Source organism: Mucor mucedo, assembly GCF_025094135.1.
Source record: "Mucor mucedo strain NRRL 3635 chromosome Unknown EV154scaffold_15, whole genome shotgun sequence".
Lineage (NCBI taxonomy): Eukaryota > Fungi > Mucoromycota > Mucoromycetes > Mucorales > Mucoraceae > Mucor > Mucor mucedo.
Window position 1 is genome coordinate 1 of NW_026252299.1, and position 23281 is coordinate 23281.

The 23281-nt window shown below is 36.8% G+C and overlaps 8 protein-coding genes across 8 annotated transcripts; 4 read left to right on the forward strand and 4 right to left on the reverse strand.

Annotated features, from left to right (window-relative positions):
• The first annotated feature begins 1093 nt into the window (after positions 1–1093).
• On the forward strand, positions 1094–4389 carry EV154DRAFT_68672 (uncharacterized protein). Its single transcript, XM_051607734.1, has 6 exons — positions 1094–1112; positions 1184–1672; positions 1741–2194; positions 2265–3262; positions 3321–3933; positions 3987–4389. Exons 2-6 carry the CDS (start codon positions 1304–1306, stop codon positions 4262–4264), a joined length of 2712 nt encoding a protein of 903 aa, XP_051461065.1. The 5' UTR covers positions 1094–1112; positions 1184–1303; the 3' UTR covers positions 4265–4389.
• Positions 4390–4957: 568 nt separating this feature from the next.
• EV154DRAFT_560018 (uncharacterized protein) lies at positions 4958–5401 on the reverse strand (the record flags this gene model as incomplete). Its single annotated transcript, XM_051605585.1, has 1 exon — positions 4958–5401. One exon carries the CDS (start codon positions 5399–5401, stop codon positions 4958–4960), a length of 444 nt encoding a protein of 147 aa, XP_051461066.1.
• Positions 5402–6569: 1168 nt separating this feature from the next.
• On the forward strand, positions 6570–8715 carry EV154DRAFT_548807 (uncharacterized protein). The gene is made up of 7 exons (XM_051604828.1): positions 6570–6961; positions 7045–7129; positions 7192–7232; positions 7315–7572; positions 7639–7937; positions 8010–8106; positions 8171–8715. The coding sequence occupies exons 1-7, from the start codon at positions 6935–6937 to the stop codon at positions 8537–8539; spliced, it is 1176 nt and encodes a 391-aa protein (XP_051461067.1). The 5' UTR covers positions 6570–6934; the 3' UTR covers positions 8540–8715.
• A 1172-nt stretch (positions 8716–9887) lies between these two features.
• EV154DRAFT_458868 (uncharacterized protein) lies at positions 9888–11800 on the reverse strand. Its single transcript, XM_051597460.1, has 4 exons — positions 11388–11800; positions 10840–11307; positions 10656–10770; positions 9888–10593 (listed from the first exon to the last, which is right to left on the reverse strand). The coding sequence occupies exons 1-4, from the start codon at positions 11778–11780 to the stop codon at positions 10097–10099; spliced, it is 1473 nt and encodes a 490-aa protein (XP_051461068.1). The 5' UTR covers positions 11781–11800; the 3' UTR covers positions 9888–10096.
• Positions 11801–13923: 2123 nt separating this feature from the next.
• On the forward strand, positions 13924–16135 carry EV154DRAFT_497457 (uncharacterized protein). The gene is made up of 6 exons (XM_051600271.1): positions 13924–14176; positions 14256–14289; positions 14413–14439; positions 14516–14642; positions 14758–15743; positions 15803–16135. Exons 1-6 carry the CDS (start codon positions 14109–14111, stop codon positions 16031–16033), a joined length of 1473 nt encoding a protein of 490 aa, XP_051461069.1. The 5' UTR covers positions 13924–14108; the 3' UTR covers positions 16034–16135.
• A 2159-nt stretch (positions 16136–18294) lies between these two features.
• EV154DRAFT_497460 (uncharacterized protein) lies at positions 18295–18999 on the reverse strand. Its single transcript, XM_051600272.1, has 3 exons — positions 18633–18999; positions 18461–18567; positions 18295–18393 (listed from the first exon to the last, which is right to left on the reverse strand). Exons 1-3 carry the CDS (start codon positions 18871–18873, stop codon positions 18343–18345), a joined length of 399 nt encoding a protein of 132 aa, XP_051461070.1. The 5' UTR covers positions 18874–18999; the 3' UTR covers positions 18295–18342.
• Positions 19000–20070: 1071 nt separating this feature from the next.
• On the forward strand, positions 20071–21725 carry EV154DRAFT_414586 (rab-GTPase-TBC domain-containing protein; the record flags this gene model as incomplete). The annotated part of the gene is made up of 3 exons (XM_051595616.1): positions 20071–20625; positions 20705–21097; positions 21192–21725. 3 exons carry the CDS (start codon positions 20071–20073, stop codon positions 21723–21725), a joined length of 1482 nt encoding a protein of 493 aa, XP_051461071.1.
• Positions 21715–23126, reverse strand: EV154DRAFT_497464 (glutamate 5-kinase). Its single transcript, XM_051600273.1, has 3 exons — positions 22853–23126; positions 22658–22768; positions 21715–22596 (listed from the first exon to the last, which is right to left on the reverse strand). The coding sequence occupies exons 1-3, from the start codon at positions 23096–23098 to the stop codon at positions 21772–21774; spliced, it is 1182 nt and encodes a 393-aa protein (XP_051461072.1). The 5' UTR covers positions 23099–23126; the 3' UTR covers positions 21715–21771.
• Positions 23127–23281: the final 155 nt, after the last annotated feature.

Sequence of the window (23281 nt, forward strand, 5' to 3'; positions counted from 1 at the left end):
AAGAGGATGTCAATCTTTGACTGCCAATATGAATTGCAGTATCTGTAGCGTGGATTTAAACAAGTTAAGGCAAGAAAAGCACTTACAGGTATCTTCGTGAATCAAACAACTTATTTGGGTGTCTATACATAAGGAATATGAAACACATCAACTGGTATGTGTAAAAAAAGCCCTCGTGTTGACGAGCTAACAACAACTACAAACATCCGCACAGCCAAAAAGAAAAAAATGTGATACCAGTGCTACTAGTTTACCCTAAGCCAGAGTATGAAAGCAAGATTTAAGGGATGTTTTAAAGAGGATAAGTGTTGAGGTATATGAAATAAATTAAACAACCAATAGTCTCCTCTAAACATTATCCAATTATAGAATTCTATGGCCTTTGGAACACTGCTCGATTTAACGAGTATCGAAAATTACCGAAATGCGTGACCCGAGGACAGAAATAAAAAAAATACCAAAAAAAAAAAATTCCCCCATGATAAATTTCATCCGAACATCAATAGCAAACTGGGATTGCGCACACTTCTTATTCATTTGACTTTATCGAATATTTGAGTTGTGGTAACACACAGTTGTGTGCAACAAAAGACCAAATTGTGACTGGATCGCACAGGATAGACTTTTTTACATCGTTTTTCATTTTTTTATCTTCCTTTCCTCATTGTTTTTTTCTTTTTATTCTTGAAAGCATGACTGGTTTAAACCAGATAGAATACATTGTCGGAATAGGCAAGTGGTAATATTTCAGCTAACCCGACAAATCCGATAACATTTTATGTAACAGATTTAGGAACTACTAATTCAAGGGTTTCGATAGCCCATGTAAATGACCCACTTAATATTATCACCGTCTCAGCTTGGTACTTTACAATTTAAAATGAAATATTATGTTTTATAAAAGTTACTAACAGCTTAAGATAGGGACGATTCGAAAAAACCTTCTGAAACATTTTTTTCTTCAATTCTGTACTCGAAGGATGGGAACGATACCCCAAAATGTGGTATGCAACGCGACAAGTTCGGTGATTTAGGTGTTTACGTAGATAACATCAGTCAATATCTTCTTGACATCGATGATTCAAATGAAAAACTTGGCCGACTGATGGAAGGTTTGACTATTAAAAAGGCTATGACTGACTATCTGAAATATTTTGTTCAACATGCCCTTAAAAGATTACAGGTTCACGAAAAACTAATTAAGAATGAATACTTTCAAGACTTTGTCAACGAAGAGTTTATTTATGAAGACATTATTAATGCTTGTTATTGCCTCGTTTGTCCAACCGATCGACAAGAATTTATGAAAGACTGCTTTATTGAGGCAGGAATTATCGAGGAGTCTGAAGCTGAGCACCGACTATCATTTGTCATTAAAGCTGTCGCTGTAGCTCATTTTCATCTTTCCCTTGACAGAAACGAGACCGATATCCAAAATGACCAAGATTATTGTGTTGTTGATTTAGGCAATATCTCTACTGGAATAGCAAAGGTTTATACAGCTTCCACTGAATCTCTTAGTACTATTACGGCAATTTCTGACGATATAGCACATGGCTTAATAAATTTGGGCATCAAGTTCAAAGCACGTCCGTTAGAAAATATGACAGACTTAAATCTAAACATTCCACTCATTGATCGATTTGTCCAGCCTTTTTTCGAAAAGATTAAGGTAAGTAAATGTAATGCTTACATTTTTTATTTTTCTTTATTCCAACTACTTTTTTTTTCATTAACTAGTATGCATATCGTATGGTTACTGGCATCTCACAAAAAGATATTGATGGAAATCTCATTGAATTTACGTATGAAGATTTAAACAAAATTGGATTAAAACCATTTGTCGAAAACATAGCTAAAGTTGTATTAAATGCTTATGGAACACAAGACCAATGCAGCATGTTTATCTCTAAAAACTATGGTATCAAATCACACTTTATTGAAAATCTTATAGCCAGAGATAAGGGGAAATTGAAGCATTATCATTCTATTGTTGAAGATTCACTTGTAATGGTTTCCTCGGGCGCTGTCTCTTCAAAAATAAGCACATACAAATCGCAAACTCCCTTCTTTCTTAATGAGGAATGCCGGTCCCTATTTTCTGATAAAAACCGTCCCTTCCCAGAACCAGTGATAGAGAAAGCCACTGATAATATCAATGAAAATGATGCCTATGACTTTATTGTCGGAATTGGTTCGTAAAGGCTAAAAAATCCTATGCATAATTTAGTTTTTTTTTTTAATTATTTCTTTATTGTTTTTAGATTTTGGTAACAGTTTTTCTGGATGCTCTTATGTTCAGCTTAGGGATAAGAATGGAAAACCTGTAGATACAAAAGAAATCAAGACCATAAAACAGGACTGGTATATGAAGCCCGAGAGTATTAAAAACACCAAAAACACCAAAAACACTTTAATCGATAATCGTAGGCAAGAAGGGAATCTAAATAATTTCGAAAAGACCCCAACCTTGTTAATGCGTAACAAAATGAAGTCAAAATATTGGGGTGAAGAAGCAAGACTTCAGGTCAAACATCATAAAGATCTCAACCTTCTGAAAAACTTCAAACTGTTTTTATGTCCGAAATCTTTAGAAAATTTTAATGGCTACACTGGTGATCTGCAAGAACTAAAAAAACAAGGACAATTTCCTAATGATGAAAACCCAAAAAACGAAGTGGATGTGGTCAAAATTATAGCTGATTATCTCAAGCTTTTCAAAAATCATGTTATTGAGTACATCGTTAGTAAAGAAATGGAGGAAAACTTTGGTTTTTTTACCAGGCCAAAGCTTTTAAAAAAATACAAAATCCGATATGTGATTACTGTGCCTGCTATGTGGAATGCATCAGCCCGAGACAACATGATGCAAGCTGCAATTGAAGCTACAATAATTAAAACAAATGAGCTCGATCAGCTTTTTATGATCAGCGAACTCGAGGCAGCAGCACTATACTGCGAAAAGATAGTTACTGAGAGCTTTAATGGCTTGAAAGGCAATACAAACGATACAAACTTCATTGTCTGTGATGCTGGAGGAACAACTGTGGATTTATTCACATTTAATTTACAAGTTGATGAAAAAAAAATGTCAGTGGTTTCTCAAATTGGCAACGGTATAGGTGATACCTGTGGCTCAAATTCTCTTGATCTAAGATTTAAAGGCTACCTCAGGGACTTCTATAACAGTTTTGGAGTAAATACAGGCAAATCAAATATTCTACTGGACGATATCATGCAGAATTTTGAATACAACATCAAGGTAAAGAGCAATATATATTTTAACAACAGGTGTTTCTAAGCATTTTTATATACCATAGCCAAATTTTATGCCTAGTTTGCAGGATGATAGTTGTTATGATATTAATTTTCTTGGAAAGGATCCCATAGATTCTACCTGTAATTCTGATTCCATGATGGCTAATGGGAATATAACGCTTAAAATGAAAAACCAAGATATGAAAGAGAACATATTTGATCCCATAGCTGAGCGTATTTTGGCCCTTATAGATGATCAGTTAAACCAAGCAAAAAAAGGAAATATACGAATTGACGCAATTTTGATGGTTGGTGGGTTTTCCCAATCCAGATACCTGCAACAACGTATCAAAGACCAGTACAAAGGTGTGTGTTATGTTAGTGCTCCTTCCGACGGTGCTGCCGCTATTTCTCTTGGTGCAGTGTCTTATGCCTTGAATCCCCGTGTGGTGACAAAAAAAACTGCTCAAAGCTCCCTCAGCTTAATGGTACAAGCACCGCTTGACAAAGCATTGACTGATTCATCAGAGAAAATGAAGGGACCCAATGGAGACTTGAACTTTAAAAAAGACCGCTTAGAGTATTTTGTAACAAAAGGTCAAGAATTCGAACATGGGAGACGAACATTATATATTAAAAATATACATGCTGTATACCCCAACGCTGCAGTAATAGGTATATATATTGATTGTAAACAAACCCTCACAATTGGCTAATGTTGATACTAGCAATCTTCGCATGCGACTCGGAAGAGGATGCTAATAACAGATACCTTACTAAGAGCCATGTTAACATAATGGAAACCAAAATTATTATGCCGCATATGGCTGGAATAGATGGGAGATTAATCCACTTCAAAGTTAGCCTTCAAATAGGGCTTACTGTAGTTCGTGTGACAATTGAATGTCAAGATCAACTAATCAACTCAGAAGTTCAAAAGATCACCAGAAATCAAAGGTCGTCTCTTAAAATTATGTTAATGTGCAGTCTTGTGACGGGCACCTAAAGACCTGTCATTTCACATCCGCAAAAAAAAACCGGCTATCTATTTGATATTAGAGAGACTTCAAGACAAAATAAAAAATATTGGTTGATTTGTTTGCCATTTAACAATTCAAAAAAATCTGATTTTATACGGACAAGATGGCTTTATTTTTGCTAAAAAGTATGTGTTAATCAATTGATAGAAGTGAATTACAAGTTCTTCTCTCAGTTGCCAACTGTAAAAAAGCTGGTTTAATAAGTCAAACCACAAGAAAGCGGAAGCACTTCGTGATCTAAAAATGAAGGCAAATTCCTAAGTACTAACGGTAATTTGTGAATCGGGAAACTGTTCATGATAATCGTTTAATTTGGTGCGAGGTTCTTTCTTTCCAGGTAGAGATATAGTTCCTTCATGCAATCCGCAAATATTTCGTCATTGGTTCCATGCATAGTATTGTTGACCGCATATTATTTTACACCATGGATTGACATAGCAGCAATCAATGAGTGATAATTCTTTTGTGCTGGCCACTCACAATTTGAAATGTTGGGGTTCCTATTTTTTTTTTCTTGTGCAACCTCTTGTCACCCACAAGTTAAATCCTCTTTTGTCGACGAAGACACAATTGTGATTGTAATTAATTCTTCCAGCTATTAGTCGATTAAGGTACTCAAAATTTGCATCTTCAATTGCTGGATTATTTCTTCTTGCTAGTTACTTGTGTAGTTTCTTCAAAGTGTATTTGATGCGTTTCTTGAGTGCGTAATCAATACCCGTAATGGAGTGAGGGGTTTCCATGTTAAATTGAAGTTGTAAACGAGACTGAATGGCCTTTAATGTTATAGAAGGGTTTTCATCCACCAAATCTTGAATAAATTGAAGTTGCTCGTCATCCATCTTAACATAATGACATCCTCCCCTTTTAAATGATTCTACTCTACCAGTATTTTCATAAATCTTGGTAATGGAGGCCAAAGTAGATCGTGGAATTCGTAAATTGGATGCCATTTCTTTTAGAGTCTTAACACCCCGATTGTCTTCCCAGTATTTAATGATTTCTTTTCTAAAGTTGTCATTGATTGTTTGATATTTGGTTCTTCTTTTTCTGACAGTTGGATCAGTTTGGTTTTGCAGTGACGTATTTTGTTCGATTGGCATTCTTTTTTTTTTTACACAAAAAACTTAAAAAAGGATAAAAGAAAGATGATATGAGATTTGCTTCGGATAGTAGAATGACGTTCCTTATATACATTTTATTGTTTACGATCTCGAAAAGTTCCAATGCATCATTCGTGTGACGAAACTGACTTCTCGAAGGTTCGAAAATTATGCCCCGCTTAGAACGAAAAAAAAAAAAAAAAGTTTATCGAAATTGGACTCCTACTGTCTATACATGAGGAGGATGAACCATCAAGTAGTACGTATAAACCAAGACATGGGATTGATGAGCCACCCACAGCTACAGATATTTTCTCGGAACCGTCTCGGGGCCATTCTTTTGGATGGCCTCTTCGTGCTGGCCACTCGATTATTCCATGGTCATACACTCGTTTCCCAACCAGTCCAATCCAAGTGTGGTGTTGAGGCAATAAAATAAATAGAAAAAAAAGTAAGACTGTTCGTATGTTTTATTTCAGTTTAAAGGAAGTTTATCTGCTTTATAAAGTGTAGATGCTGAGATATCTATATTTTAGTTAGTGAAAGATGCATGATGTACTGTACTGTTAATATAAGAAGTTTTTATAAAACTTGCCGTGATTTCTTACGCAAATGATTTTCGCGTAAGACTTGTTTTTTTTAAAAATTAAAACAAAACAGTGGATCGTCAAATCAGACAACCTCTTTCACCTAGAGCCATTGGATTTTTTTTTTTTTTTAAAAAAAAAAAAAGCAACAAATATGACGACTTTTTCGCCTTGAGATACACAAATCAAACTTGGTCAATAAACTTGTAAAAGAATGCTTTCATGTAATACCATTGTATTCTACCATGAAGATCACTACTTTTAAGCCATGAAACCATATCTTTTTTTTTGGGCTTATTAGAGTATCCAGATTTATCACTGAAGGTTTATCATAAACTTGTAAGAAGATTTATCATAAATCCAGGCTTTTGTTTAGAACACATGTCTCCCCTACCAATCTGACAAATAATAGAAAGCATATGATCTGGCCCTTTTTTTTTGGATACGAATCTGTTATTAATATACAGTCAAACAGTGATTTTATTTAAAAAAAATAAATAGTAGTCTATCTAAAAAAAATTTAATGACTTGATCTTTGTATTATGTACTGCTAAACCATTTTAAAGAGTAGCACTCGCTGACTTCAGCATGACCGAAGCGGTCTGTGCTGGTATTTTCTCTGTTCGAGAAAGACAAGGACAGACTACTATTTTTTTTTTTTCGTTATTAAAATCATGTTCTGGCTGTACAGAACCCCCCCCCCCTTTCTTTTAAAAAAAAAGAAACTCTTTGATGGTAGTTCACCTGCATGACAAAACGTAATTTTCAATCATTTAACCCTGGGAGCGCATCAGTCATGCCTTGGATAGCCAATCGTATTAGCCCAATTTTTTTTTTTGTCAACAAAAGCCCAGCATGATTGACTTTTTGTCTTGAAAGACCGCATTATGCAATTCTCTCTCTCCCCTTCTCCCTTTTTATAATTTTTTTTTTGAAACACTTGAACATGAATGCAGAAGCACCCGTAAACGCAGTAAGTATACCCAAACTGTTTTTTTCTTCTTCTTCATGGGACCGATTTCATTGCTTCATTAAAAAAGTAATTATAATGATTAGGGTCATAATTTTGCTAATGCAGCTGAAGATTATGAAGAGAGGGAAATGTGGTTAAAAGCATCGGAAGCCCATTCCAAAGCGGCAGGTAAATCCTCCTCCCCCTCTTAAAAATTAAATGTTCCCAACCATATTGAATTCCAATGATAGATCAATTTGAGATTGCGTTGAAAGACACAGAAGATGCAGAGGTAAAAAAAGGGGAGTGGCTTAAGTTATTGTATGAAAACTAAAAAAAAAAAAAAAAAAAAAAAAAATGACGGGAAAGAAAAGGCTACAAAAACACTTTTACTCTTGACATCAAATCATGAACGCAAGGCCAAGGAGTTAAAGCGTAAAGCGGAAAGGGTGATCAAGGCAGCGGCGAATCAGCGGATGCAACAAATGGTGGGGATAAATAACCGTAATCATCGGTTACCGGAGCGACCGAATATGAATGGACTGGTGTCACGGATGGCCCGAGGAGAATTTGGTGAGAGTTCCCATCATCGTACAGGTGGCATAGGTGAATCCTATGCACTTTTGTCCAATGTAAAAGAGGGAGAGACGATCGATGTCTTCGTCATCAGAACTAAATAAAACTTTCTAAACTTATAGGAAGACCATGACGATGATCCATTCAACAAGTTTTTAGAGGCAGTGGAGGGTCTTGTACAGCAATTTTTTAACCCTGCCGTGGCATTTACCTCGGTTCCTTTAAACGAGAACGATATTCCGGTTCCTGTTACACCAACAGAAGATAAGCTCGAAGAGGATATGTCCACCAAATCTGAACAGACAAACATGTTTGATTCCTACTACATGGTCTATAGTCCAGATGGATCTGAAGACGATACGAATAATCCGCCTGTTCATCAAATACAACCCATGTCAACAGGGACAAAACAGGAAAAAAGGTATGTCACTAATGAAAAAGGGGGGGGTGGGGATATTATTTGTGTGGAGTAAAAGTAAACAAAATGATCTAGTATAGAACAGCAGCAAAAGGACCATTACAAGGCAGAAAATGAAAAACTGCAAGCGCAAATAGCGCAATTAACCAAACGAATGAAATCATTGGAAATGGTAAATTTACTGAGGTCTTTTTTTTTCCGCGAACGGGGTGGTAGACTTATTATTATTTAACTAGACTGCTGAAGAAGGTGATATGCTAAAGAGTAGTGTTCTCCAGTTTAGAAACGATGTTCATATACAGGCAAGACGAATCATGCAATCACACCATGAGACATCGATGCGATCGTCTGCAGCAGCGTTACTAGGGCCGAGTGGTAGTGCTGTCAACAGTTCACTTCGACATCCAACGTTAGCAGGTGGAAATGGGCATGATCCGGCGTCCCGTTTGAGAGAATTGGAGCTGGAGAATAAGCAATTAAAGGCACAAAATGAGAAACAGACTGTGTTGGTGAACAAATACCGTGAAAGATGGGAAATGTTGAAGGAGAATGCAAAGAAGCGGAGGGCTTCTACACCGTTAACAGAAGAAGGCAATGAAAATTAAAGTAAGGAGGGCTTATAATTGTGGATTTGAAGAAGAAGAAAAACCAATCAAATGAAGTCTCCCCCTCCCCATGCAGTCCCTTTGTTGTCTCTCTCTCTCTTTTTTTTTTTTTTTAAAGTAGAAGGGAAAATAGTGATGTTTGTAATAATAAATGCATGGTAGCAGTTAAAAAAAAATGCGTTGGATTCAATAACAAAGGGGGTTGGATTTTTTGGCGATTAAGTTTGGCGGTGGAGGATGAATTACGCCGCCCATCAATCATTGTTTATTATTATTATTTTATAATTTTCTGTAGTTATGATAGTGAAATTCTATTTATTAGGGAAGCCGAATTTGTGTAATTACGGCTGTCATAAAGTATTGACAAGTTACTTGATTTGTAATAAATTTAAGGTTGACGATAGCGTGTATATATAAAAAAGTAAAAAAAAAAAAAAAAAATTACGGGGATGGTTTGAATAAAAGTGGGATGATGGGTATAATTCCACACTATTTATAGACATGCACACATGGTAAAAAAAAAAAAGCAAAAAAAAAAAAAAAGAGGTATCCCCTAACTATTTTCCCCCCAAAGGTCTCGATCTTAAGAAGGCGTCACATAAAATGGTTTTTTTTTTTTTACTTTTTTTTTGTGTAGCAGTGAAAAAAAAAAAAAAAAAGAATGACATGTAAATATTATATGCTTTTGAAAACATATACTATTTAAGTTAATTCAATATGTAAAACAAAAAAGAAAAAATTGACAGTTTTTTAATTGTTGTTGAACTAGAGTATTTTTGGGAGTTTCATCAATTTATATTATATTTTTACAGTAAGAAACATTAAAGTTACACAGTTCGTTGATTAACCGAGAGGCCCGACGGATGTTTTCTCCACCTGAACCAAAAAAAAAGAGAGTTTATAGGATCTGCATAGTAAGGCAACACAGACGAGGGGAAGGAAATGACATCATGTATGGGCCCAACCTCTCCCCCTCCCCTTTTTTTTTTGGTTCATCATGTCCTTACTTGCAAACTGGGAAATGTTTTAGCATACGATATAAATTCACACAAAAAAAAAAACTATCAGAATGCGGGTAGGTCGATCAGCAGAAAATTTCAAGAGTCCCTGGATGCACGTGTAAAAATAGCACCACCTTTTTTTTTCCTTTGTCAAACGCTCTTACCATAGGGCATGTTTCATTTTATATCTTTCATGTGTTTTGGCAGATTCTAGAACTTTTTTTTTTTTTTGTTCTTTCAGGAATAACGGGTCTAAATACATGTGCTAAAGAGACCTTTTTTTTTTCGGGTTCTTCTCAATTACGGGTATACAAGGCTTTGGTATGTTATATGTAGGTAACCTTTGCGCCGACCCAATGGTAAATATTGAGGAGGAGTTTTTAGATATTTGTAGCGCTAGTTTATACAAGTAAATTAAGGGAAATTTTTATTGTTACATAGAGAGAGAGATTTACATAGTTTGGGGGAAAGTTACTTAGGGTATGAATAAATAAGGGTATTATTATTAGTAGATATTAGTAAGGAAAGGGTGTGTGTGTTGGGGGGGGGGAATTGATTATTCAATAAAGCCATTGGCAAAATGAACAATGTCAAAAGCATTTTCAGTCAGGACAGAAGCCAATAGTTCTGGTGAATCATGAATATTGACGTGGTAAGAGTGCATAAAGTCTGCAGAGACAGGTGTGGTAGGTGTGGCAGGTGTATTTTGACCTGAACTTCTTAATTGATTCATGACCAGAGGTTTTCTTCCCCAAGCCATATAATAGTTAAAGTAAGAATGATGCGTTGCACTTTCTTTGATAATGTTATTGATTTTTTCTTCGCATTCATCGCTTGTGATATTGTAGGCATTCATGAAGAATTGCTTATGACTACGAAGTGCGTCACGAATACTGCAATCAATGGAGCTGGCTAAGGGTCCGTCATAGCCGAAGCCGACCGATACTTCTTGGTGATGAATATCAGTCAAGTCACCCAGATTTGAAAGTACCTCGCACAATCTTTGTGTCCAGGTAACATCAACCGAATGTAACTCCAACATACGGTCAGTAACTATTTGAAATTTTTATGAATATTAGTGAGTTGATATAAATTCATAAAAAAAAAAGACTTACAATCGGCAAAGAATTGGTCGGCTGTGGGACCTGGGTTCTTGATGGTAGGATCAATGTCTCTGAATTCGACGTAACCTCCAGGTTTAAGGACCCGATTGATTTCATTCAGTACAGTCTAGACAATAGAAATAAGAATGAAATAAATTAGATTTTATATAAGCAGCAATAAATAAAGGAATTTTACCTTGAGATCGGCAGGCGAAAAGCAATTATATACAAGACGCATGTGAATGTAATCGAAGAATTCATCGGGATAAGGAAAGCCCTCTGGGTCCAATAGATCGCCTTGATGAAAAGTGGTATTTGGTGGTTTAATTGTATTTGGAAAAATACAGGCAAAATCTATTCCGTAAAATTGGGAATCAGGATAGGATGAAGCCATGTCCAGGACCCAAACACCCGAACCACATGCTACATCCAGTACACGAGCAGGTGTGACAGGCCCGTTGTTGTTCAAATTCGTTCGACTCGATGATGGTGACACAGAAATAATCGAATTATCCATCATGCTGTTACTATGCTTGCATTGTTGCTCTAAAGGAAGGTTGGATGAGGAATTAGTCACATCTCCTGAAACTGACACTGATCTAGACAGGAGATCATGAATGGGTGCAGTGAAATTGTCACCAAAGCATTGCTTCAAGACATAGTGCTAAAAAAAAAAAAAAATAACAAAATAAAAAAAGACGTCAATTTTTATGTATGTTTGTTTATGGTAAGACAAAACATTACTGTATTGGTAAGGCGGTCTTGTTCTTCATCGTCAATAGGAAGACAATATTTGTTGTTTAAGGTTTGATAAGTTCGGCCATTGATTAAGGCATCTTCCGTAGTGCATTTATCTCGCGATTGATGATCTGCAGATTTAGAGCCCTTTGTTTGACAACTATTGAGACTGTAAGTGTCAGCCATGGTTGTTTCATCCAGTTTAGAAGGTGTTTTATGAAGCATTTTATGAACGCCTGATTTGACATCATCGACAAGTGAAGCAGGTCTTGAATTGGGCGAACTTTTAGTGGACATTGGTGGAGTAGGCATAGAATGATTGGTAGTGGACGCATGTAGAACATTGTCATAAAAGGTGCGCTTAGAATTTTTTTTAGGCTGTGATTGATTATTTCCCATTCTTGAATTGTAAAAAAAAAGTTAAAAAAGTAAAGAGAAAAAAAAAGAAAAGAAGTTTAAAAAAAAAATGTGTGGTAACTATATATTTTTTTTTTTTTTTTAGTGTGTTAGGTACCCCCCGCTCGCTCGCCTACCCGCCCCTTTCTTGTTCTAGCTTGTTTCCATATAAAAGGCGAGGTTTCAAGACTGAGAAGATAAACGGACTTTCGAAATAGCCAATAAATTACCTAATCCACATCATCCGTTTTCCAATGTAGCCCTTTTTTTCTTTTTCCGAGACATTTTCTGAGGGGAGCCTATTTAAAATTAAAGAAGGAACGATGCACTTCCGCGTTCGTTTTGACAGTTCCCCCCGTCGCATATATTTAAATCATCATATTGTAAAAAAAAAAAAATTTAGGATGGCCTGATTCTCTTTTTTTCCCCTTTTTCTTTTTTTGAATTATTGTCATGCGTATGGGGGATGAGGGGTCTACAAAAAAACGCCTTTCGACCGGAATTGAAAAAAAAAAAAAAAAGTTTGCTTGTGAAGTCATACACCCGAAATTCCACGTATCCTGTCTAAAGTTACGAAGAAGGGGATTTTCCACCCCGCGTTTAGTCTGTAGTGGCTTGAGTTTTGAACTCATCATGGAGTCTGAATTCAAATAGATGGTATTGTTTACCCCTCCAAAGTAAACAACTGTCAGGATATAAGTTTGTTTACAAAAGAAACAATGAGTCATGATTCACCATGGTTACTAATCAAGTAACATGACGAAATAAATTTGTATTTTGCAATTCATATTCAGGGCTGTCATTTTAATTTTTTTTTTTTTTTTTTTTTTTTTTTTTTACGCGGTGGCTATTTCAGGTGTAGACATGAAATATTCGCATTGACCATTCTATTGATCTTGTTTAGACAGTAATAAAAAGAATAGAGAATGATCGGTATGGGCGTAATTACGCAGATACAAAAAAAGTCAGGTCCCGGAAGCTTTAAAACTGACTAAAAAAAAAAATCAAGTTCCATACAAACCCTCCCCAATCATCGTCCTCTTTTTCTTACTTTTGTGCATGCTAATCAATTATGCAGCATGGAATATACATCTAAAAAAAAAAAAAAAGAGAGTCTAAACGTCAACTAAAAAAAAAAGTTTAAAGCAACTGGCCAATGCTTTTACATGACGTCGTCTATGATTTGAATGTCAGTTGAACAATGCATGAAAAAAAAAATAAGGAAGGACAATAGGATCCCTGATTTCATTTAATGGTACGATACCGGAACAGAATTGATTTTAATAAATGGCATGACTCCCCCAAGAGCGCCTTGATGGCTTGTGCGCAATACGTGTATCCAGGAGTACGAGGGGAAAGCGGGTGGATTTTGATTTGCAGAAAAAAAAACAAAAGATGGGGGGGGGGGACTTGTCGTACATGAACATCATACAAGCGTGTATCACGTTTAATGTAAGTAAGGGTGTGTGGGTGTGTGGGTGTGTGGGTGTGTGGGGGGAGGGCGTATCTGTGTAAAGGATGATTATGGGTACAAGTGAAATAAACGGCGGCGGCGGGGATGGGGGGAATACATCCATTGGAGGTGACGTTAGTCTTCATTGTGGATGACACATTTATAAAGTGAAAAAAAAGGCAATGTGCATTCTATTTTTTAATGATTGTCCATTGTTCATAATTTAATGCTCGTTGTTTATGCACCTCTTATATTAAAAAAAAAAAGCAGGTGTTTTTTTGGGGGCAGGCAACTATGTATAAACCATGTTTAATAAAGCAGTCCATTATAAATCTATTTGGGGGCAATAAAATTCTTGTTTTAAGGGATTTATATGAATGCAAAAAAAAGGGCTCAGAAAAAAAGATGTAGAATATGGAAATAAAGCTAAAAACAAACCTTGTTTTTGTCAAGTTTATTTTTAAACCATTAATATAAATACTTTTGGTCCAACGCGAGATTCGATTCCCGCCCTACATGTCTTTTTTTTTTTTGTTTCATTGATAGTCGATCTAATTAAAAAATTTGTAAAATGAGATGATGATAAATATTCAAGTATCCTACGAGGAACAATACGATATAAAACTGGTCAATTTATATACCAATGGTAAGAGAAATCTAATTAGCGTAGTGATTTTGTGAGACCATGAACAAAGCCAGAAATGGCTGTCAAGGACACGGTTGAATACCCATAAATAGTATCAAGCTCCCTTTTTTTTTTTTCGTACCAATGCAACCCAATTGATTGTAGATCACTCTCTCTCTCTCTCTCTGTATTAGCATTTCTTTGTTTCTTTTTAAATTTATATATTTTTTTTTATTATTATTATTAGTGTATAATGTCCAGAGAAATATACAACCAACATTATGACCCACTCTCTTTTCAACATGTGACGCCCAACTCTAGGTACAGCTGTAATGTCGACTCACTTTTTTAACATTGGGTATTAACCTAAAGCATTTCGAATTCTTTTTTTTTCATACAGAATGATTCCAGCTCCTTCAGCAACACCATACCATGTAAGAATCCCCTCCATTGACGAAGTGATTTATTTATATAGATAAAAGAACGTTCATGAGGGACGTTCTTTTCGAGATTCATGTATTGACACCTTTTTTTATTTAATTTTTTTAACCCTGCAGGTCAGTAAGAATGATATGTGGAGACAGGTAAATAATATACAAGGAAAAAAAAAAAAAAATTTAAAGTTTTTTTTTTTTTTAAACAAAAAAACTTCTATATTAGCCTGCACGAACCTCGTCTTTGCAAAAAGCACATCATTTGCCCCGTGAATCTTTAATTGATCCTAACAGTGCCAATGAGGATGCGTATTCATATCAAAATGGAGGGTACGCTCGTGAAACATATATTGGTAAATTACTTTTGATTAATTAAATTTTAGTTTAATTTTTTTGCCCTTTTTTTTTTTTTTTACTAAATGCCCCTCCTCCAAAAAACTCTTTTTTTTTTTTTTCTTGTTGTTATAGATCCTGCCGCTGTAACCATGGACTCCGTCACAGAGGATTACATGAATACGACATCCTACATTCCTAACTCTCCTGCCAATATGAACTATTTCCATCATCAACAGCTCTACAATGGATATCCTTTAAATAAAGATCCTGAGATTCAAATGGTGACACCACCTAAATCAGTCAAATCCAACGTCCAATACTATGTGGAAGAATTGCCTGTGAAAGCACATCAATCATTTATTAAGCCATCGACTCCTGTTCATGCATCCCCAGCTACGAATTTCGCTCTTCAGCCTGTACCCCATAATAAAAAGAATAACAATTATAGTAATAGCACTTCTCCTTTACCCACCGTAACCAAGTCTTCCAATACAATGAATAGCAGATTACCCAAACCTCCTCTTACGCCACTGGTCATTCCACCCACTCCTATTCGATCTTCTTCCTCACCCAACAGGGGAACGCCCACTCGCTCTTCTTCCATTCAAAATATACAATTGACACCTGGATCAATGACACCAGGTTCTTCGCGTAGTATGAATTCTCCCCATAGCGGGTTATCGCCTTATACACCCAACACGCCGTCTCCCAACGGTCTCCTTCCCTCTCCTCTAGGCTACCAACAGCAAGGAGGAGGCAAAACAACGACGACAACGACGAAAAAGCATTCGCTGTTACCGGAGGGTGAAGCGGAGCAATATGTGCATGAAGGTATCAAATTCCACGAGTCGGGTAAATTGGAAAAGGCGACGGAGATGTTTAAGCAAGCGTCCATGCTGGACTTTCCGATGGGTATGTTTTTGTATGGTGTATCACTTCGTCATGGCTGGGGATGTGGTAAGAATGAGCACTTGGCGTTTCAATACTTGCAGAAATCGGCGGAACATGCGGTGGTCGATCTGAATCGGTTTTCTTCTAGCATGAATACGTCTGCTACGAAGGGTGAGTTGATCATGGCTATTTATGAGCTCGGTGTTTCGTTTCGACATGGTTGGGGTGTAAGTCATATTTTAATTTTTGATGATGTTGTAGTTTTGTTAATGTTTGTTTGGGATAGTGTAAAAAGAACAAGGAAACAGCTGTTTATTATTTCAAAATAGCTGCTGATTTAAATGATGCGGATGCTCAGAATGACTTGGGCCATTGTTATTATCATGGTCATGGTGTCAAGAAAGATATGATGTTGGCAGCTAAATACTATCGACTTGCAGATAAGCAAGGTCAGGGTATCATGGGGAATTCCTGGATCTGGAAATCGAAATATGATCCTCCCTCACATATAAAATAATTTTTTTTTTTTTTCTGTCACTTTAGTATTTTCTCACATGGCTGCTTCTTTCCTCTTTTTTAACCATTATAAATTAAATGTGTGTGTTTTTTTATTTTATTTACAGTGATGAATTTATATTTACAAAAAAAGATGGAACACAGGATTTAGGGTATAAAAAAATACAGGGAAATAAAAAGTTTTGGGATTTTAAACAAGAATGAATGTGATTGTTCGACCTTTTTTTTTTTTTTTAATCACAGCTGGGAAAAAAAAAAGTAGATAGTTTTCGATTGGGGGGTAAGAGGGTAAATTTGTTTTTGTTTTGTGGGGGGGGGGTCCATCCTATTTAGTCTTCTGTTAATGAGAGACGACACCAGAATTCATGTCTATTATTAAGCACAATTGGATGAGTAAAAAGAAAGTGTGGACTACACTGATAAGAGACTTACGCAAATAAAAAGACATCGACTCCACAGTATTGACAAAATCCAGAATCGATTTGAAAACTTGTAATTTTATTTGTGACGATGGGTGTAGGCTTGATAAGACTGGGTAGGGTATGAATTGCAGACTTTGGGAGAATGTTGGTATTGCAGCAGCTTTTCATTTTATATGATGATGATAATTAAGTAAAAATGTAGAATAATATATAAAATTAAAAAGGGGGAAATATAAATAAGCAGTTGTCTTTTATAAGAAAAATGCAAAAAAAACAAAAAAAATTTTAAAGTTTTATTCAAACTCACATTATGCGATAAGTATACCAACTCATCGAAATTTCTTGTGCAGTCTCTCGATTTCTGATGAAAAGTTTGACCATTTGAGCTAATTTGTAAAAAGCACACTAAAGTTACACTCCCCCTCCCCCCAATGTAACCGACAGTAAGGCAACCCAAACCATTTACGGTAGGTCTGCGTTCAAAATGAACGATCACATTGTTGTTTAACTGGGGGAGGAAGGAGAGGGGGGGGGGAGGACTATTTTATCACCTAGGCTTATTTTAGTGTCCCTCACTCACTCACTCTCTCTTTTTCCTTCTGAGGTATTCCATCATGAAACGTTGTCTTTCCAAAAAAGATGTCCTTTTGGGGCCATCCCATCACAGATGTTTCTTTTTTTTTTTTGCATTACATTATTTTTTATATATCATTTAAAAAAATACTTGGCACAGCAGTTCTAATCATGACTGAACCCGCACCTATTATAAAGCACAGGGTGGTGATGGGGGTTTGTTCTATAACCATCTATACCGTTCACTGAGGGAGAGAGATCCTGTTTTTTTTTTTTTACTTAATTGATTATCGTTTCATGGCTGGTCATACATAGCCCTAACCTACTATATGTTTCTACCCAGGAATTCGGGCCTCTCTTCATATAACCATACAAAAAAATTTCAATCGTCTTGCATGAAATGCCAAGTGATAACAATTGGTTTGTTTAGAGTGTATTAGGATAAGTACTACTAGTAAGAGAGTCTAAAAGTTTTTTTTTGGGGGGGGTGCTAGTCAACCTTGCTTTTGATTTGTTCGTCCGATGAAAAAAATTATAGTGTCTTTCGGCTATTGCCGTTTCACAAACAAAAAAAAAATTTAACTTTGTTTACGTGTTGGACAATCAGAGGGGCTATGCAACAATATGAAAAAGGAGTGATTTTTTTTTGGGGGGGGATAGGGGTGGTTGGTTGGTTGGTTGGTTGCGGGGGAAGAGAGGTATCCATGGTAACAAACAAATATTAATATAATTCCTATAATTAAGTTCAAAGCGATTGTTGTTTTCTGTTGTTATAATATACTCCTGCATCCAAAGATGAACATATTAGAAGCTTAAATTTTTGTTCGTTTTTGTTCTATTTATTTCTGATCGTATGGATATGTGGATATACTTGTTTGCATGTGACACATACCAAGATGGTGGGAGGGGCTCTTTTTTTTTGCACCATTTCTCCTTGCAAGTGCGTCAAAAAAAAAAAACGATCTTTTTGCTTGATTTTCAGTGAATCGGTTCTCACGGTGAAAGGAGTTATGAAATGTGCCTTTTGCGCCAGCTAGTAAAAACTGATTTGGGTCACACAATGCGTGCATTTTATGTATATTTATAAATGTAATGCGAAAACAAAGTAAGATGGGGGATGGAGAAAGACGGTTGACAGTTCTTGTGAAACGTTATCCCGGTCAAGGATAAAATTTAAACGAAAGGGCGCTGGGGGGGGGGGAAGGTAGAAAATAAATTGGGGGGGATCACCCATAATTTGGTTGTGTTACCATAAGACGAGGTAAAAAAAAAAAAAAAAAAAGCCAAGATTTTATTTATTTTATTTTAAAAATGTTTATTGTTCATCATGAGCCACTGTTTGATATTGAGCATGCGTGATGCGTTCCTGCCAAAATGAAAAAAAAAAAATTAAAAAATGTACGCAAGTCTTGTTGAGTGGAGGGAAGACATACCTTTTGCCACTTGTCGTAATAAGGTTTAATAAATGCAAATAGGACCAAACCAAAGGTAATGAATAGGAAAGAACGTACAATAAACTCATCCTTGTATGAATCACGCGCTACATGAGGAAGTGGTCAGTTATTTATATTGTCTTTTGAAAAAAAAAAAAGAGAAAGAACCTACCAAAACATGCGGTCTTGAAGTCGTTACTAGGACAAGTGGCGTCAGCAATGCCATCACACATGCCATCCTTGACATTATCCAGACAGAATTGTTTGGTGCAATTGGCGCATGGCTTGGGATCGATGGTGGGTATTTCAAACACGGTTGAGTTGGATCCACAAAAGCATTTGCAAAACATTTTAATGTCGGCAGCTTGAACGCATGCCACGATGAATAATGAGGAGAATAGAAAAGTGTTCATTTTTGTTCAAATACCGCCAAAAGGTAGGGTTTATATTTTTTTTTTTTTTTAATTTCGATTGTACCTCCCTCGTGTGATACTTCCCCTTTATTTTCTTTCTTTCTTTTTTCTCTCTCTTTCTCTTGTTCTTTCATTAGCTACTGCTGCTTTTTTTTTTCTTCTTTTTTTTCTTCTCATCTGAACAATGACCACCATAGCAAGTCAAAAAGAGCTTATTGCAGAAGACAAGGAGACCATTACTTTTTATTCTGACGAGTCGAGCGATGAGTACGATTATAAAGATACCACAGTAATGAGTGCTAATACAGGTTAATATAAACAATAAAGAAAAAAAATTGGGTGTACACACACATAACTGAAAAAACATTTCTAATTCTAGACTCAGTCACTATAGCATCTACCCCGTCTATATCCGATGAAAATGGACCCCTCACCATCGATTCCAGTTCATCGTCCTCGATATCGGATGATTCGACCAGTTACTTTGAGAAACCCGTACGTACATTTTCAGAAGATACAGTGATTACTCCACCCTCTAAATCTCCCACCTTGTCATTAAAAGATGTACCTGAAGAAGAAGAAATAGAGGTAGAGGAGGTAACACCAATTGTTTATCCTGCCACATCTCCTATTATTTCAACACCCCCTCTGGAAAGAAAATTATCACATAAATTAAGTTCTGTATCGTTTTCAGATATGAATGATGTCTCCCTTGAAGATCTTCCCATCACAACAACAGAACCAGACACTTACAATCCACTTAAAATCATTACCAGTGCATTAATGAGTGGTACCCGACCAACTGTCACGACCGTCCCTGTACCTACACCCACACCCACACCCAATAATAATAATAATAATAACAATCCTACGAACCATAAACCCATACCTCCACCCAAGGATATCATTTACGAATCAAGCGTGTCTCCCGTTGTCATTGTCCCCCGCCGCCAAAGCTCCGACAATGAATCCATCGTGTCTACAGCATCGACAGCGAAATCGATCTTTGCACTTTGGTCACCGTTTCGGTCTTCTTCATCATCGACCAACACATCACCGAGTTCTTCACGAAGACCTTCCAAACAGACGGCCACACCTCGTCCTTCAGCGTCCTTTGTGACACGACAAAAGCGACTCTCACGACCGACGAGTATTATTTCTCCCTTACCGGGATTCCAAGAAGCCTTGTTGGCACAAATGGAGCAGTTGAATTCGGCCAATACCAATGATCCCAAGTCCAAAGTCATTAAGAACCTAAAGAGACAATCGATCCGCCATAGTCTTGTGACGGAGAATAAAGGCGATGACTATGATTGGGGTAAAAAAAAGTATACACACACACACACACACATTTTGTTTAATATAAATGCAAAAAAAAAAAAAAAAATAGACTTTTGGGCAGGGATTATGTGCGATTTTCAACATTTGAACAAGGTAAATCAAGAATTAATTAAACATATTCGGGTGGGCATTCCACCTTCCATTCGTGGTATGGTATGGCAATTACTTGCCAAATCAAAAGACGAAATGCTGGTCACAAAATATATGGATCTTCTTAAACTGCCGAGCCCCTATGATAAAATGATTCAGCGAGATCTGGCACGTACCTTCCCTGGCCATGTTTATTTCAAAGATACAGATGGGCAAGGTCAAGAGGGACTTTATAACGTGGTCCGAGCCTATAGTTTATATGATGATGAAGTTGGCTATTGTCAAGGGCTTGCCTTTATTGTGGGTCCCATGCTCCTCAACGTAAGTTTTTTTTTTTTTTTTTTTTTTTTTACATGATAGTTAAAGAAATTGTTCGCGTATTCAACCCCCCCCCATCTAGATGCCAGATGAAGATGCGTTCTGTGTGCTAATCAAATTAATGAAACAATATGGTCTTCGGGGCCATTTCACACCGGAAATGGACGGACTTCAATTACGGCTGTACCAATTTGATGCGTTGGTGCAAGAGCACCTGCCTCATGTGGCACGGCATCTGATTGGACAAGGGATCAACTCCACCATGTATGCTTCACAGTGGTTCATGACACTGTTTGCCTATAAATTTCCTTTAAACCTGGTTTTTCGGATCTATGACGTGATATTTACCGAGGGCATCGGCTCTATTTTTAAATTCGCCATTGCCTTGCTCAAGAAGAACCAGACGACAATTTTGGGACTGGATTTCGAACACTTGTTGCATTTCTTGAAGAATGGCTTATTTGAGCAATACAAGGTAAAAAAAAAAAAAAAAAAAAAAAAAAAAAAAAAAAAAAAAAAAGAAGAGTAAGAGGGATAAGAGGTTAAATGAAAAAAAAAAAATGATATAGGATGATGATCGTCGGTTTGTAAGTGATGCGTGTGATTTAGAATTCACAGCGAAAAGATTATACCAGCTTGAAAAGGAATACAAGCAAATGCTTCAAAAGGAGCTGGCGGACGCGACCTTGATGGAGGAATTACAAAAACAAAATGCGGTATTGAAAAAGAAGTTTGAAACGTTGGAAGGAAAGACGGAGACGTTGAGAGCGGAACAGACGGACGTACAAGAGCAACTGAACGGCACGTTGGAACAATTGAATACATTAAAAGAAGAAAACACTGAATTGGTGACGGTCGTGACGAACTTGGAAAAGGAAGTGAAATCCGTGCCTGAAGAAATTGAGGCGAGAACAAGAGATCAATTCGAAGGTTACTGTGAGGAAAATGCTTCTCTGATCGGAAAGAATTCTTCGCTCGAGGATCAATTACAAAAGGCAGAATCCATCCTGATTGATATCAAGATTCGTTATGCACAAAGTGAAAATGATAAAGAAGAATTACATCGAAGATTATATGAATTAAAGAAATTAATGAGTTTTTAAAATAAAATAAAATAAATCTTTTTTTATTTTTTTATTTTTATTTTTTTTACAGTGACTTTGTTCGAACTAAATTATCACGATGGATGATACATTCGGAATCAACGTAACCTAGGATATTCGCAATTTCGGCACTATGACAACGCTTGACACGCGAGACTTCGATACTCGAGTAATTGACGATACCTTTACCAATCACTTGTACAGTGTCTCCTTGACGTGTAGCAATATTCACGGCTTGCTGTGCTACAAACGAGCCTTCTACATCCACGATACCCGCAGCGAACAAACTAGATTTGATACGGGGGGCCAAAATAGCCTTCGCAGCTCCTTCATCTACAAAGATGGTACCCGCTGTATGCAAACCATATTGGATCCACCATTTACGATCCAAAAGCGGGTTATTCTTTGCCACGAATCTTGTATGAAGGGGGGCGGTGAGTTCGGCATTTCGATCGGCTTCGATGATTTGATGGATATTTTTGGTTTTGGAACCGTTGGTGATGATGGTGATGACACCTGCGGCGATGGCCAGGTCAGCGGCAATGAGCTTGGTAGCCATACCTCCTGTGCCCAGGGAGGAGCCCATGGAGCTGACCGAAACTTTATCCATCAGTGTCGCCATATCATCACACACCGTGACGGGTTGTGCATCGGGGTTGGTACGAGGATTATCGGTGTAAAGGCAATCGACGTCTGTCAATAAAAAGAGATAGTCTGCCTTGATCATACCCGCCATAATGGCTGATAATGTATCATTGTCTCCAAATCGAATACCCTGTGTTGAAATTGTATCGTTTTCATTCACAATGGGTACTACACCCATATCCAACAATTCTTCAAGACAATTGACTGCATTCAGATATTGTGAACGCTATTCGAAAAAAAAAAATTAATTAATTAGGGTATGAGGAATCAATGAAGAGGGGACTTACATCAGCAAGATCATTCTTGGTTAATAAAAGTTGAGCAACAGGTTGACCGAATTGACCAAATAAATCATCATATAATGCCATCAATCTACCTTGACCAACCGCAGCAACAGCCTAAAAAAAAAAAATGATGGATTTAAAAAAATGAATGGTTTTTGACGTTTTGAGGGATAGGTTTTTTTTTTTTTTTTTTTTTACCTGTCTAGCAGCTAATTTAGATGGTTTTTCGGCCATATTCAAACGACGAAGACCTGTACCGACCGCAGCACTGGTGACAAGTACAACGCGGTGACCGAGGGATCTCAGGTGCAGGACACTTTCAACAAGTGCAGATAAGTTGGACAGTAAAGGAAAATGAGTCACTTCATTACAAATGGAGGAAGTACCAATCTTGACAACAATGGTCAAGGATTGCTTGTCGCGTAGTTGACTTTTAGGAAGCATGTTGGAAGAAAATAAAAAAAAAAAAAAAGAATAAAGGGAAAAATAAGATAAAATAAAAAGGGGATGCGGGGGGGAGACTAAATATGAGTCACTTCATTGTGCCCCGCGCACACACACCCACACCAGACACACACATATATGGACTTGATTATCTCCAACTCACTCACACTCACATACTACCGC

What these genes read in the sequence shown, in the direction of transcription:
- EV154DRAFT_68672 (XM_051607734.1), top strand. Translation starts at nt 1,304, where the DNA reads ATGAAAGACTGCTTTATTGAGGCAGGAATTATCGAGGAGTCTGAAGCT. An exon ending in TGACTTTATTGTCGGAATTG is followed by an intron (nt 2,195 to 2,264) that starts GTTCGTAAAGGC and finishes TATTGTTTTTAG; the next exon opens with ATTTTGGTAACAGTTTTTCT. An exon ending in CCCCAACGCTGCAGTAATAG is followed by an intron (nt 3,934 to 3,986) that starts GTATATATATTG and finishes TGTTGATACTAG; the next exon opens with CAATCTTCGCATGCGACTCG.
- EV154DRAFT_548807 (XM_051604828.1), top strand. Translation starts at nt 6,935, where the DNA reads ATGAATGCAGAAGCACCCGTAAACGCA. An exon ending in AGCCCATTCCAAAGCGGCAG is followed by an intron (nt 7,130 to 7,191) that starts GTAAATCCTCCT and finishes TTCCAATGATAG; the next exon opens with ATCAATTTGAGATTGCGTTG. An exon ending in CCTATGCACTTTTGTCCAAT is followed by an intron (nt 7,573 to 7,638) that starts GTAAAAGAGGGA and finishes CTAAACTTATAG; the next exon opens with GAAGACCATGACGATGATCC.
- EV154DRAFT_458868 (XM_051597460.1), bottom strand. Translation starts at nt 11,780, where the DNA reads ATGGGAAATAATCAATCACAGCCTAAAAAAAATTCTAAGCGCACCTTT. An exon ending in AAGACCGCCTTACCAATACA is followed by an intron (nt 11,308 to 11,387) that starts GTAATGTTTTGT and finishes TTTTTTTTTTAG; the next exon opens with CACTATGTCTTGAAGCAATG. An exon ending in CGACCAATTCTTTGCCGATT is followed by an intron (nt 10,594 to 10,655) that starts GTAAGTCTTTTT and finishes AATTTCAAATAG; the next exon opens with TTACTGACCGTATGTTGGAG.
- EV154DRAFT_497457 (XM_051600271.1), top strand. Translation starts at nt 14,109, where the DNA reads ATGTCCAGAGAAATATACAACCAACATTATGACCCACTCTCTTTTCAA. An exon ending in CTTCAGCAACACCATACCAT is followed by an intron (nt 14,290 to 14,412) that starts GTAAGAATCCCC and finishes TTAACCCTGCAG; the next exon opens with GTCAGTAAGAATGATATGTG. An exon ending in CGCTCGTGAAACATATATTG is followed by an intron (nt 14,643 to 14,757) that starts GTAAATTACTTT and finishes TTGTTGTTATAG; the next exon opens with ATCCTGCCGCTGTAACCATG.
- EV154DRAFT_497460 (XM_051600272.1), bottom strand. Translation starts at nt 18,873, where the DNA reads ATGAACACTTTTCTATTCTCCTCATTATTCATCGTGGCATGCGTTCAA. An exon ending in CTTCAAGACCGCATGTTTTG is followed by an intron (nt 18,568 to 18,632) that starts GTAGGTTCTTTC and finishes TTCCTCATGTAG; the next exon opens with CGCGTGATTCATACAAGGAT. An exon ending in ATTACGACAAGTGGCAAAAG is followed by an intron (nt 18,394 to 18,460) that starts GTATGTCTTCCC and finishes TCATTTTGGCAG; the next exon opens with GAACGCATCACGCATGCTCA.
- EV154DRAFT_497464 (XM_051600273.1), bottom strand. Translation starts at nt 23,098, where the DNA reads ATGCTTCCTAAAAGTCAACTACGCGACAAGCAATCCTTGACCATTGTT. An exon ending in CTAAATTAGCTGCTAGACAG is followed by an intron (nt 22,769 to 22,852) that starts GTAAAAAAAAAA and finishes TTTTTTTTTTAG; the next exon opens with GCTGTTGCTGCGGTTGGTCA. An exon ending in CCAAGAATGATCTTGCTGAT is followed by an intron (nt 22,597 to 22,657) that starts GTAAGTCCCCTC and finishes TTTTTCGAATAG; the next exon opens with CGTTCACAATATCTGAATGC.